At 42.8% G+C, this 14,415-nt stretch overlaps 1 protein-coding gene across 2 annotated transcripts; it reads right to left on the reverse strand.

Moving 5' to 3' along the window:
• Positions 4,645-11,262, reverse strand: LOC8065464 (protein SAWADEE HOMEODOMAIN HOMOLOG 2). 2 transcript variants are annotated; one of them, XM_021454415.1, is made up of 8 exons: positions 10,775-11,262; positions 10,414-10,600; positions 9,339-9,402; positions 8,746-8,797; positions 7,402-7,545; positions 6,341-6,460; positions 5,761-5,808; positions 4,645-5,238 (listed from the first exon to the last, which is right to left on the reverse strand). In XM_021454415.1, exons 1-8 carry the CDS (start codon positions 10,961-10,963, stop codon positions 4,849-4,851), a joined length of 1,194 nt encoding a protein of 397 aa, XP_021310090.1. In that variant the 5' UTR covers positions 10,964-11,262; the 3' UTR covers positions 4,645-4,848. The 2 variants fall into 2 exon arrangements, with proteins under 2 accessions (XP_021310090.1, XP_002462170.1); XM_002462125.2 differs by lacking the exon at positions 5,761-5,808 and having other exon boundaries at positions 10,775-11,257.

A 14,415-nucleotide genomic window follows, 5' to 3' on the forward strand; every position in this document is an offset into this window, starting at 1 on the left:
GTACAAATCGAGGTTTGTGCACTGTTCAAAATTCTAGAGCAGTTCAGGAGGGCTAGCGGACTGAAACTCAATATTGCCAAGTGCATGGTTGCTCCTGTCAGATGCAGCGGTCTAGACCTGGACCATGTTCTTGAGCCATTCCAGGGACAGCGGGTATCCTTTCCAATCAAGTATCTAGGACTATCCTTAACGCTTGGCCGTTTGAAGCTGGTGCATGTTCAAAGCACCCTTGACAAGGTGAAATCGAAGCTAGCAGGTTGGCAGGGGCGGCTTTTGAATCTTGCTGGACGACGAGAACTAGTGCGTACTGTCCTCAGTGCAGTCCCAACTTACCTGCTCACTGCTCTCAAGGTCCCCAAAAAACTAGCTCAAGAAATAGACAAGGCTCGGCGCCGCTTTCTTTGGGCTGGTGACAACGAAATCTCTGGCGGGAAATGCAAAGTAGCCTGGCCTATGGTAACTAGGCCGACCGAATTTGGAGGATTTGGTATCATCGACCTGGAAAAATTCAGTCGTGCTCTGCGGATGAGATGGTTATGGTGCTCCTGGATAGAACCGCAACGGACATGGGCACGAACTACTATCCCAGTGGACAGCGTCGACATGGCTCTCTTTGCAGCCGCAACAACAGTAACAGTCCGCAATGGCCGTCGAGCGTTGTTCTGGCACTCCTCTTGGGTCCATGGCTGCAACCTGTCATCCCTGTTCCCGTTACTCTACAATCACAGTAGGCGAAAGAACAGGACGGTGCAGGAGGCGCTGCACCAGGCGACCTGGGTAAAAGACATCGCCCATGATCTAAGTAATGACCTCATCGCAGAATTCTTTAAGCTCTGGGCACTTTTGCAGCCAATGAATATCTCGCTAGACAGCTCTGAAGAGGACTCTATCACCTGGAACCTGGAAAGCAGTGGCAGATACTCAGCTAAGTCAGCCTATAACATCCAATTTGCCGGCTCCATTCCATCCAATTTCCCGAGGCTAATATGGAGAATCTGGGCTCCTCCAAAATGCAAGTCCTTCCTTTGGCTTTTGCTACAAGACCGTCTGTGGACGGCGTCACGTCTACAAGTGCGCGGTTGGGAAAACAACTATTTTTGTGGCCTATGTATCAGGAACTTGGAAACTGCAGTGCACTTGTTCATCGAGTGCCCCATTGCTAGAAAGGTATGGGATCTGGTGGCCACCTGGAGTAACAGCATCAACCTAAAGCCGTCTCTATGGTCTGAGCAAGGGGAGGTGGAAGATTGGTTCCTATCGATGGTGCAAGGAGGGAACAAAATGGCACATACTCTTGCAATCCTAACCACATGGTGCATCTGGAAGCAAAGAAATACAGCAGTCTTCAGAAACTCCATATGCTCAGAGATGCAAATCTTCAGCGCAATCAAAGATGAATGCTCCATGTGGACAAATGCGGGCGGCAGTGCCCTCAGGCCACTCACAGTTGTTTCTAATTTAGGGAGTAATTAACCTTGAATTCTTATCCACCTGTAGCAGTCTCCTATAGGTGGAAGCGCCGCTCGCGCATATGTTGTAAACTCTAGTTCTCCTTATTAATATAATGCCGGGTAACCGGATCTTTCAAAAAAAAATCTTACGGAAAAAACTTCAGGGACAAGAAACTAGAAATAAAATATGCAAGAAACAGAAAAAATAAATCACGAAATACATGATAAAACTAAAATAAATTTATAAAAGAAATAAAAAAAGAAAATATAAACACTGGAATGTTGAATGCATATAAGAAATTTTAAAAAACAAATAGAAATAAGGACGCAAAGCAATGTTTGATTGTTGAGAAGTAGTACGTGTACAGAGTGAATATAAGGGCACTCACAATGCAGACTCTATCATAGAGTCTAAAGTTATTTATATTACCTCGAACAATGTGGACTTAGAGTCTAAATAAGATTTGGAGTCTTATTTTTTTTATCTTTTTTCTTCAATAAATATGCTGCCACATTAGCAAAATATCATAAATAATATGTAATTGATTGTTTTGGACGCTGTGATAGAGTCTTGCATTGTGAGTGTCCTAAATAACTTAGATTACTATAAAATACAATATTTTATCACTCGATAGTTAGTATATTTGGTGAAATTTTAAAAAGTTTGATGAGGAGGTTCGTGGAGTCATTTGTATCCGTGGGGTGCACGAGAGAAAAAGGCCACGCCACCACCGCCTAGACGAGACGAGACGAGAGACGAGTGTGACGACTGCTGCCTTCGTACTCGTACCTCAGCCGCAGCCGGCAGCCTCGCGTCGCGTGCGTGACTTCTCACGAGCTGTGCGGGTCCCACCCACCCCGGCCTCGAACGGTCGAACCGACCGTGCCGGGCCCATTCGTTTCTGCGGCCGGGCCGGGCGCAGCAGAGGGGAGCATACTATATTGAAGCGGTCGGCTCCCGGATGAACGGTTGTGATCGCCCCGGGGCTCCTCCTAGGGCGGGGAACGGCGGCAGGTCTGCCGCGTCGAGGGGCCTCGTGGCGCGCGCGCCTGGTTTTCTTGGACTCCAAGTAGCCATGGCCACCACTTCCCGAGGCGCTGCTGACCGCTGCTGTAGCCTTTTGTGCAGAGTGGTCGGCTGCCCAGCCCAGCCAGGGTGGAGGCTGGCTGGAGGCGTCGCCTGCAAGGAAACGTGGGCCTTGTTTAGTTGCTAAAATATTTTACAAATTTTTTCATACTCGTATTTCTCATCACATCGAATCATGAAGCACTAAATACAGATAAAAGACACCGACCGGCCGCGTGCCTCCTCCTCAACAGTCATGCTCCTCCTCCTGCTCGTCAGCTCTCGCGCACATGGCCGCGGTGGCCCTCAAATGCCGATGGATCCCCTCCTCGACAGTCCTCTCGCCGATGGTCCTGAAGATGAAAACAAAGAATGAGGTCATAGTCCATCTAAATATTCCTCATGAAATATCTGTTTTCTAGTAGCGTTAGGTAGACCGATCTCTTGATAAGCTTGATGTAAAAGTTTGTACCTAGCTAAGGGTTGTTATAATTTTTTTTCTTTGCCTAATTTTGTTTAGGTTGTTGCTCAAAACGACCTAGAAACATCTCTTCACTCAAAACTAACATATGCATGTACGTGTATACTACGGAGTATTTGTGTGATGAAAGTGATAAGAATAGGAAAGAAAGCTGTCCCTCCCACTTCTCCTCGACCTACCGCCGTAGCCTCTCCCGAGCCAGCACCAGCAGCCCGATCCGCCGTCCGTTCCGCTCTTTTTTCGACGAGAGAAGAATTATATTAGATAATAGCTTGGCACATGAATACATTACAAGCACTCTAAATTACATAAATTTTTTAAAAAATCATCTAAATTATATTCAAACTGTGAATAGCTCCAAATCTCAAAACCAAACCTATACGACGCTTTGCAGTATGGATGGACGCGTAGGCAAACACTCGACAAAAAGCCTGAGAACAGACGACCAACAAACGACGACCAACATTCATGTAGGCGGAGTTGAGAAACTTCTTTCTGATGTCTTTCTTCTTCTTCTTTCTGCCACCGAAGAATGAGAAAGACTGATCTGAAATTTATTCTCTCTAGTCCTTCATCATGGTCATAATCTAACCACGATAAAACGGAAAAGATACCGGAGAAAATTATTCCATGACGACGACACTATCTACGTCTTGATGTCGTCGTCCGAAAATAAAAGTATTCATATCGTCAAATCGGTGAGGATGTTGACGCCATAGTTATTGTCCACATCTTTAACGGAGCCACCATGAAGAAAACGGTTCCACCCTACCATCTCACCGTCGCCGGAGACGATCCAAAACCATAAAACTTGGTATGGAAAACTTATAACACTAAATACTCGATCTAGTAGAAAAGTTTATTAAAAACGATGGATTCCCACTCTCTCCAGTCTCCTCTGATTATCACCAGAGAGGGAATGAGAGAGACCAACGATCAGGAGAGGGACCAACGAGCGGCGGCGGCGGGGCGGCATCTGAGACGGGGCGAACTAGGACGCGGCGGCGGGGCGGCAGCTATCGAGGGCAGGAACTGCAGCACACACAGAATCACCGTCCCTTCCCCTCGTGCTGACCCGTTTCCTCCCTCTCCCTTCATGGGCTGGTCCAACCGTGCGAACCCTTTTCCCTATCGCTGACGGCCGGGACCACCACGGCCACGGCCAATGGCCATACTTCCTCTTTTTTTTTTCCGATTTGATTTGATCGAAAATTCACGGCCGTCTCTCAGTGACACACAACTACAGTCCCTGCTGGCATGAGCTGCTTGTGTCATCCTCGTGTCTCTCAGTGAGGGCTCTTACACGTGGTTAACCTCTCACAGTACTCGTTCGCTTGCGAGCAACTAAAAGATTCTTCATCACATCAAATTCTTTAGCACATACATAAAAATATTAAATATAAATAAAAAATAATTAATTATATAATTTATCTATAATTTACGAGATAAATATTTTAAACCTGACTAATCATGATCAAATAATATTTATCAAATATAAATGCTCCGGTCTTCATTTTACAAAAAAAAAATTGCAAAAAAAGTTTACAACTAAACAAGGCCCAAGAGCAGCGAGGCCTTGGAGTTGGAGACACGGAGCCATCCCATCCAGGTTCCGTTTCACCATTGACCAAGTACTCGACCAAACAAAAAGGCGCAGGCAAGGCAAATGTTTACATTATGGTCTTGAACCCAACAACATCCTTCACCTCAATTGTCCAGAAGTTCTGAAGCCATTAAGATACTACAGGGTAAGTAAGATAGGTACTGATGACCTAGATACACACTAAATTAGAAAAAAAAAATTACAAACTAAAGTTAGAAAGTTGCCAAAAAAAAAAAAAAAAAAAAAACTAGCCCTCTTTCATCTTGTCAACCACCTGAACTTCGTCGTCATCTTCAACCACCGAGGAAGCCTCCGCATCCTTCATCACCGCATCTGAACTTGAATTGCGGGTTTCTACAGTTGATGACGGTAAGGGGGCGACAGTCTTGCCTTGTGTCTCGTCTTGTTCCAAGGTGGACACCATGGTCACCTCATCAGTATTCACGTCCATCATCTTGTGCTGCTTCTGGGGTTTCTGCTCGGTTGGGCTTTTATCATTGGATGTCAACTCCACTTTAATCTCTTTGGGTGGAGTGTGAATATCTGCATTCGTGGCTGCCACTCTAGCAGCATGCAGAATCTGAAGCCTGTAGTCAGTATCTGGTCGGCGGCACACCTTCCTCAGTGGAACAATTTCCTGTAAATTTGAAGTACTCTTGAGTGTGAGGCAATGAGGGCAGCACAAGCTAATTGCAGCAGTCTCATTTCAGTAACGGCCTTGCTTAGTTCACCCCGAAAACAATTTTTTTTTCAAGATTCCGTGTCACATCAAATCTTGTGGCACATGCATGGGGCATTATATATAGATGAAAACAAAAACTAATTGCACAGTTTGCCTATAAATCGCGAGATGAATCTTTTGAGCTTAGTTAGTCCATGATTAGACAATATTTGTCAAATAAAAACGAAATTGCTACAGTATCCGAAACCAAATTTTTTTGGGAACTGAACAAGGCCTAATCAACTACTCCCTCCAGTCCTATATATCTGGTGTACAAGGCCTGATTCCAGATACCAAGATGTTCATGGAAATATGCACATAGTATTAACTGTTGGGTCCTAATAGCACAAGCGCCGCTAAAAGTGAAAATACTAGCCAATGCATGCAGCATGCATAGCTGCGTAAGTTGAGAGCAGTCTGGAGAAATAATTACTCAACCTTCGGTAATCTGGCCTCGCCTGTTATTGTGGCCAAATAGAAAAACGCCTGTACGCCACATATATAGGACCGGAGGGAGTATAAGAGAGGTAATTATCCTAAGATCAACAAAATTGCACTATTTGCATTCATAACGTGATAGTCCAGTACAAAAAAACAACCCAAATTGTGATAACAGGATGCCAGCTTGATATTAGAGCATATATGGACTAATACAGTCAATTCCATGGTAGGACAGTAGGTTATGACCTAATTTAAGACTTGTCTTTAAATTTCTGTAAGCAATCACAACGTTATCTAGTGCACTGCTTGCACGTTCAGGAACCTAAATTTCTTGTGCCTAATTCAAATAACTGTACAACTTCATGAACCTATACTGCAATTTAATCCAAAAAACAGTTTGTCATTCGTTAAGGAAATAATAATTTCGGGGCATCAATGCCAAAAGAGAAGGTGGGGAGCAACCATACATGCAGAGTTTATAAGATGAAAGGAAGTTTAACTTCCAGCTCAGCAACATGCTTTACTACAATACTTAACAGACAATGCATGGAAAACAGCAAAACATGTGGAAATGTACCTCAGAAGAATCATGATCATAGCGAACAAGAAATCTACAACGGCAGCCTCTAACATCATGCCTTCTCCTTTGAGCATCAAGGACACGAGCATCAAAATAGAGAGCCTGCTCTTTACCTTCCTGAAAAATATAGCACAGAAATATTTATTAATGTGTGATATCTAATTAACAGGAGGAAATCACCAAAGAACAATGTCAGATGAAAAACAGACGAGTCCTATGCTCAGATTTACTTACAACGTGATACACAAATGATTACAAATACAAAATAGTAACTCTTGTTGAAACCTTTCCGAATAGTCAAGAAGTTTCATTGGTAGGTTTCTTTTTCATTTAACAGTAGTCTTCATGCACATTTAACCTTTGCTACTTGTTCTCTACAAGCAACCGGACATTTGGCAACAGTTTTTCACATGTTGTTTATGATCTTTTATCAAGTTAATGACTTATTTCATGAAAAAACTGACAGTTTGATCAGGAAACATAAAGTACGAAATTTCATGGTTGTGCCTATCGGCTCTGTACCAAATGTTGTGGCCATTAACTATGCAATGACAGCAGCGACGCAACATGAAGAAAAGTAGGTGCAGGTGGAGGTTGCCAGAGCCTTGTTATTGACAAGCTCAAAGGTGGCATATACACCAAGTGGCTAGAATATTCACTTCATGCAGAGATAGTAGACTACTAGTATATTGTAATGACAATGTGACCACCGATCAGTAACAGGAGCAAATGGCAGATTTTCAAGGAACTCATTTTTCATAATAAATTTAACGTGCACAGTTACAAGCAAAAAAAACTAGGAAGATACAATAGTTTAGGGAGATGAATCTGAACCAAAATGTTACAAAACAAGATCAAAAAATAAGAATGCAACAAAGGAATTATTTTGAAAAAAAGGGACGTCAAATGATTATTGCTTCTTCTACAGGTAGAAAGAAAAGCCATCCTTTGGATAGTTTATAAGAACTCAACAATTATAAACTTATATACAAAATCTCAGTTACACAGAAATTTCGAAGTCAAAGACGCTAAGGAGAGAAATTTTAAGATGACGACACCTGAAAACAAAGAATGAGGTCCCCAGGAAGCACAGCAACACATTCTGTGGCCTCGCATGGAAGAGAACGTTGTCGCACACATTTGCGAACGTTGATCCATTCATCCTCCTCAGCCCCAAATCCAGAAAAACGAACCCGCACTTCCTGAAACATAAAAAATGATGCATAAATTAAGCCAAGTTTGTATTTTTCATGTGCAGTAACACCAATGTAATGTAACAGTAAAACTTTAAACAAACATATGGCATTTCAGAAAAATTGCTGACATATCACAGTTGCATGTCAAAAACACAAAGGTTCAGAAATGCACACTTTTATATATAATAACTTAATAAGGAAGCATCAATTTTTTCACATCTCCAGTCAAATAGACAAGGTGCCAGTGTCAATTTTAGAATGATCAGTACTAAGGCAGAATATTTTTTTGTGAAAAATAAAACAGTATGTACATGTCTCCAGCATACAGATTAATGATAGCTGGAGTTCAGCTATTGTGGCATATGGTTTTGCTTGCTACCATGATCATGGTTCACTGGAGGACAAAATAGTTTCCATCAAGTGTGGAGTCATGCTTAAATGGTTTAATGAGGGGCGCGCGCGGGGGGTGGGGGGGATGTACAAATTGGGATTTGCAATTGGATAACATAAGAAAAATGATATTATCAACTCCATTTCGTAGTGATAATTGGGCTTATCCCCAGGGGAGGACTCCTATAAACTCCCAATAATCTTGTACCCAAGATTGAGCCTACAGATTGACTCCATCCTAATGCTGCATTGCCTTAGGTTACTGGCCTGTGGCCTCCTGGTCCTACCACATCCTGCAGCATCTATCCTTAGGCCTTGTTTAGTTCACCCTGAAATCCAAAATCTTTTCAAGATTCCCCGTCACATAGAATCTTACGCCACATGCATGGAGTATTAAATATAGACGAAAATAAAAACTAATTGCACAGTTTATCTGTAAATCACGAGATGAATCTTTTAAGCCTAGTTACTTTATGATTAGATAATGTTTGTCAAATAAAAACGAAAGTGCTACACTAAACAAGGCCTTAAAAGCATCCAGACAATACCCCAAACATGAAACATTCCTAGTAAAGCTTTGGATTTCAGTTGTGCAATCAATTAGGAGACCATAACATTGGCATGTTTGAACACAATACAGTAGAAGTATTGAAGCAGACCATCACTAGTATTTCACTAAATAACTTGTAAGAAGAGAGCCAACAACAGAATCATATATAACTTTACTATAAGAATACTGCTTTCTAAAGTACTATTTGAAATGTCTTTATCATATAGCGACTTCAATAATACTAAATGAAATTCCGAGGTCATTACCGGTTCACCAGTTTCAAACAACCTTTGTGACAGAAAGGCAGCAACATCATACCTGCAACATATAAGGTTGCCATGCATGTAAGAATACAAATTATTCAAAAGAAAAGGAAAATAGAAACAGGAGAGACAATTTCAAGGGCATAGAGCAGGAAGCCAGAAAACACTTTTGTTGCCAATGGAAGTGCTTATAAACTTACAGTGAATGAATTCAAAGATAGATTTATGGTTCTCTAAGTGTGCCACTAATGAGTCACATACCGCATGTAACAAATAACTTTAGACAAGCATTCCTTAAAATTGCCACCTCTTCCCCTTCTATTCTTTCAAACATTTTGCTATGGATATAATGTAACTTCCTCCAATGCTTTCAGAAAAAATTTCTGCATGAGGGCCCCCTAGTTACTTTCAGATTTTCTTTAACTTGGGACATTGGGCAGACTCTTCAAGTTACAGCATGGATGATAAAGATAGTGCAGTAACTTGGGTAATCACTCAACAAGAGTGAATACATCTTTATCAAAGGTCAAAGTACGAAACACATCACCAAAGAGGGAACAATAAAAGAAGTATGAGATATGATAACATTATGGTACCATGCACCATCACGGGCTGACTTGGCCTCAAACTCAACCGAGACACCTTCCACAGGGTTCTTCCCTGATTGACAACAAAGGTAATAACAATCAGAGGAAAAATGGACATTATAACCAATGATGATTTAATGGCAATGTTTAAATCGAATGTACAAAACTACAATCACTTGGTACAACTAAATCCGTGTTTGGCATGCCCCAGTCCCACGATCACGTGTTCTTGGAGCTAGGGATTAGGGAATGCCCAGCTCAAAAAAATTATTTGATATGGAGCTCTACCAAACAGGCCCTTAATAATCTAATGTCCAGAAGCAGTGAAGCAGCACATGATAAGTATGCCCTCACAATCAACATTTTAACAGGCAATTATGGTCGCTAAGTAGCCTTGTAGGTAGGGCAGGTTGCAGCCAGCAGAAACCCCCCAAGCTCATCATGAATAAATATCTGTGGCTGTCCACCAATATGGTGGATAACAAACATTTCATGGGCTTTGCAGAAAAAAATTAGCATATTAGAAGTGCACAATTAGCATAATTCAGATTCGAAACTATGATTGCAGAACAGGTAGATTCAGAACAACAAAGAATATAATGGAACTGTGAGCAATTATGTTGGATAAAAAAAAAGACAACAATAATTTGCTTAAATGGTTGATATATCAAATCAAAATAAGACTTATATGAACACTTGGCAGAGATATCTGATTAAGATTAAAAAAAAATCAAGAAATTCCAACCAGCTCAGTTGCCCTTTGCTGCAATTTCAAAGATGAAAAAGTTCCTTCAGCAAGCATAAGCCAAATATTTGCAATCTACAGGACTCAGGAGTTCAGGAAACCATTTAGGGTTTATGGACCAACAGGTTGTAATTGTATGGCCAGAATAAAAAAGCCTATTACCCTCCTGGCATATTCTAGCATCTAGAACAGAAGGAGCATGTACATGGCATCGCTGTCGTCGTTGCTATACTATTGGGTTATCCCATCCCAGTAGAGCATTTCAATGCATGACGACATTGGTTAGTGGTGGCAGTAGTGAATAACCTGCGGAGGAGGAGGAGACGAAGAATCAGTCACCTGTTGGGGAGGCGCCATGGTGAGCAGCAGCGACAGAAGAGGGCTGAGCGGCCCTGAAGGCGGAGGCGTTGGCGGCGTGCTGGTGGTGATCGGCCCCCGAGGGCGTCATCTTAGCCGGCGGCGACGGCACGGCCCTGGTGGACTTGGCACGGTGCGAGTAGCGCCTGTTCTGAAACCAGTTCCACACCTGGGCCCAGCCGCAGCCAAATCCAAGTTCCACAGATCAGAGTCAGAAGCAACCCTAAATCAAAATCAAAATCACCCCCATAAAGGGAAGGGCCGGTGCCCGGTGGGGGTGAATTCGACTTGATTTGAATGAAAAAAAGGAAGCAGGAGGAGGCGGGGGCAGCGACGGACGGACCTGCTTGGGCTGGATGGCCACCTTGCCGGCGCGCTCAGGCGAGGCGGAGAACTTATCGGCGAGGGTCTGGAGCACGCCGCGGGAAGGGATGCCGTTGTTGAGCTGCTGCAGGCGGGCCTCCATCTCCGCCACCTCGGACGGGAGGAAGCGGAACGCCGGAGCACCGGTGGTGCTCGGCGGACGACCCATCGGACCGGCGCCGCTCTTGGAACGGGACGGCGAGGGGGAGGAGGAGGATGCGCGCGCGCGGTGAGATTAGATTGGCGGTGGATCGGCCGGCGCCGACGGGGGTGGGGAAAGTGTGAGGAGGAGAGGGCAAGTGTGAGGCAGGCAGCGTTACCACCAGTCGTCACTGGAGGGAGGGAGGCGTTCAGGCAGGCAGGCAGGCAGGCGGCTCCAGCTCCGGCTCCGGCTCAGGCCTCTCGCGCGCGCTTGCGGCGTGCCGTACTGCCTGCCGTGTCCCAGCTCCGTGGCGTGTCCGTGTGCTGTTGCTGCTGAACGGTGAAGGACTCTTCGCTGCTCCTTGGTGGGATTTGGATTGTGGATCGGTTCGATAGGCCGGATAATGTGCTCATAAGATGGGCCGGACAATGGGATCACAAGATGGGCCGGACAATGGGCCACATTAATGGGAGAAGCGAGCCCGCTGGTTTTCATGTAATTCAGACTGAGGCTTTCTAAGAGACCAAGACATAAGTTCAAAAAAAAAAGAGACCAAGACATGAACTTATATTATATAATCTAAACAGTGATGATGGAAGATACTCCTACCAATTGCTCAAAAAGAAAAAAAAATTGTTCCTACGAACATCTAACTCCATTCTCTTTTAGTATATGACATATCTGGATACCTCCTAAATTACACTTTGATCATTTATTTATTTTATTTTATATTGTTTTCACTTATAAATTTATGATAACTGGGTAGCACATTTAATTACAAATCCAACCATATCAAGTTACTACACACAAACAATAGATAAAAATGTAAAGCACAAGTGTAAGTAGCGAACCACCGGGGCAAGAGTGAACACATAAGATTTATCCCCGAGATTCATTTACTTGTCGGGAACCTACGTTCTCGTGGAGACGAGCTTTTAAGCGATCGATTTGTGCACTAACAAGCCTCTCATGCTTGACCCTTGATTTGGGTATTGCAAGAATCCAATCGATAAGAAGCATTCCAACTAGCCTTGAGCAATCCACTAGACTAGCCCTTTGCAATATTCACCAGGTTGGCTCTAAACCTCTCACAAGTCAACCACTTCGAGCCACCAAACAGTTGCTAACATGTTGCTCACAATCCTTGCTACTTCAAGTCATCTAGGTAATGACAGCTACGAAGAGTATCAATCGATGAACTAGTGCTACTAGATGTAAACTATCTAAGCAAATGCATTAGATCTTTCCCTAATATCACTAAGTGACAACATCAATGGATTTGTAGATACTTCATGCTTTAGTGGCAAAATTCCACTATGCAATTAAAGTCAAGTTCTGAGAAAGGTCGAGATGATGGACTAGAGAGGGTGAATAGTCTTTTCTAAAAACATATCGCGCTAGATAACCAAAACAAATGCAGAATTAAAACTATCGGTCTAGTCAAGACTATATCCCTCTATCTAAGTTATCTAGCACCTTGTAAAAGATTCTAAACAAGCAAACAAGGTGCTTCCTTAGTAAGAGCTCACCTAACCAATTTTAAGAGCAAGATCACACAAACCTATGCTATTAATACTTTGCAAAACCAGAGGAGCTCCTACACAACTAGTAAGCAAAAGCACAAAGCTCCTAAGTTCACTAGCAATGCTCACTAACAAGGCAACCAATGCTAAATTAGAGAGTGCAAATTACTTAGCTACACAAACTAAGCAATATGACTAACAAGGTTACACAAACCAAATTAGCAACACAAGGGAACTATGTTTACTGCATGGATCTACATATGTGGAGCTGAACAAAATTTGTTTTATAATTTTTAGATTTTTCTATGAATTACTATGCATTTATCAATTTTCAGCCTTTTTTTATTTAGATTAGGATTGCTATGAATTATTATGAATCAAACATCACATTAAATAGGCTACCATAAAATTTTTATAATAATTGGAGCAAGATAACTACAATTTTAATTTTACACTTAAAAAGCATAGACAAGCATTTCCAACAAAAAAAGTGTACTAAAATTTGTGATATTTTTTGTTTACTGTATGGATCTACATATGTGGAGCTGAACAAATGTATTTTATAATTTTTAGAATTTTCTATGAATTACTACGCATTTATCAATTTTTAGCCGATTTAAAGAATAAAAGAAAAATAAATTGGAGATTTTACATTGGAAACCTTAGGAAAAGTGCGTTGCAACGGAGGATATACAATTTATTGATCTATGCTCATGCTAATTATTACAACCAAATACATGAAATTAATCAGGCTTAAATATCTTTTTACTCCACTTTAAGATGCTTCACAAAATATCCGATGATTCTTGCTTATACAATTATCTTTGGTACGTCAGCCATTAGAGTACATAATAGGTTTTATTCTTGAATCAACAAAAAGTGCTACAAAACCTAAGTAATTATTATTTCTCAGTGTTGTTGAATGCCTAATCAAAGGCAACCCCAAATCACCTCCCTTATCTAACCTGTCCAAAATATATAGCCAAGCACGTGCACACTCTGCAAAACAATATGCATATCAATGCTGAAATTTGCATATACATGACCATCTAGTAAGGAATGTTTCATTCCAGATTAATTTAAGAATGGACCGTTATGAATTACTGATTACAACATAAATGGCTAACGGGTGTTCCATAATATATAGTTTCTGAATCAGTTTGGTCATATCAGGAACTCTATTTTCAGTAATCATAAAAGGTACATTTAAGATCTTGTATTGTTCATTAAACTGAATCGGAACATCACGACCAGATTCATTGGACTCATCATTGCCCACAAGCTCTAGACCGAGGCTTGATATCACCTCCTGCGTGAATCCCTCAACAAGGCTATCAGGTTGCCCTGATCCAAGGAAGCATGCAGATATCCCATGATTTGTAAGTTTTAGGCACTGATCATGCATTAACTTATCAAGAGTGATATGACCACGACGATCTTTGTTGTTAGTATAGCTAGGATCTAAAAACAAAAGGACTTCAGGAAAGTCGAGGGAGGCCTTGTCCTGGTGCTTGCCTCTGCAGCGTCGGAATGCGGAGGATAGGATCCTGGGCACGACGGAGCAGGCGGAGAGCACGGTGTAGGCAAGCCAGAGCCTCCGGGCCTCGAGTCCGGGCGGCACCCAAACCCAAAGGATGCGGAGGCGGGTGTAGAGGAAGAGCAGCCCCGTCCAGCGCGGGCGCCAGGACCAGCCGACGACGAGGCCGATCATGACGGCAGCCCAAATCAGCACCGTGCAGAGCAACACGTTGACGGCCATCTCTGCCACCGCTGGGAGTTGCAGCAGCGCCACCGCCTCCTCGCACCAGCCTGCCATTGCTGCGCGCCATTGGTGCGGCAGCAGCGTTGTGCCGGTCCGCGGCGAGCACGTGGCGCCTGCGGGCAATGGCGCGCGCTACGGACGCATTTGCATATGGCGGACAGTTTTGTACCTATGTACAGAAAGAACTATAGAAA

This window comes from Sorghum bicolor, chromosome 2 (assembly GCF_000003195.3).
Source record: "Sorghum bicolor cultivar BTx623 chromosome 2, Sorghum_bicolor_NCBIv3, whole genome shotgun sequence".
NCBI classification, from domain to species: domain Eukaryota; kingdom Viridiplantae; phylum Streptophyta; class Magnoliopsida; order Poales; family Poaceae; genus Sorghum; species Sorghum bicolor.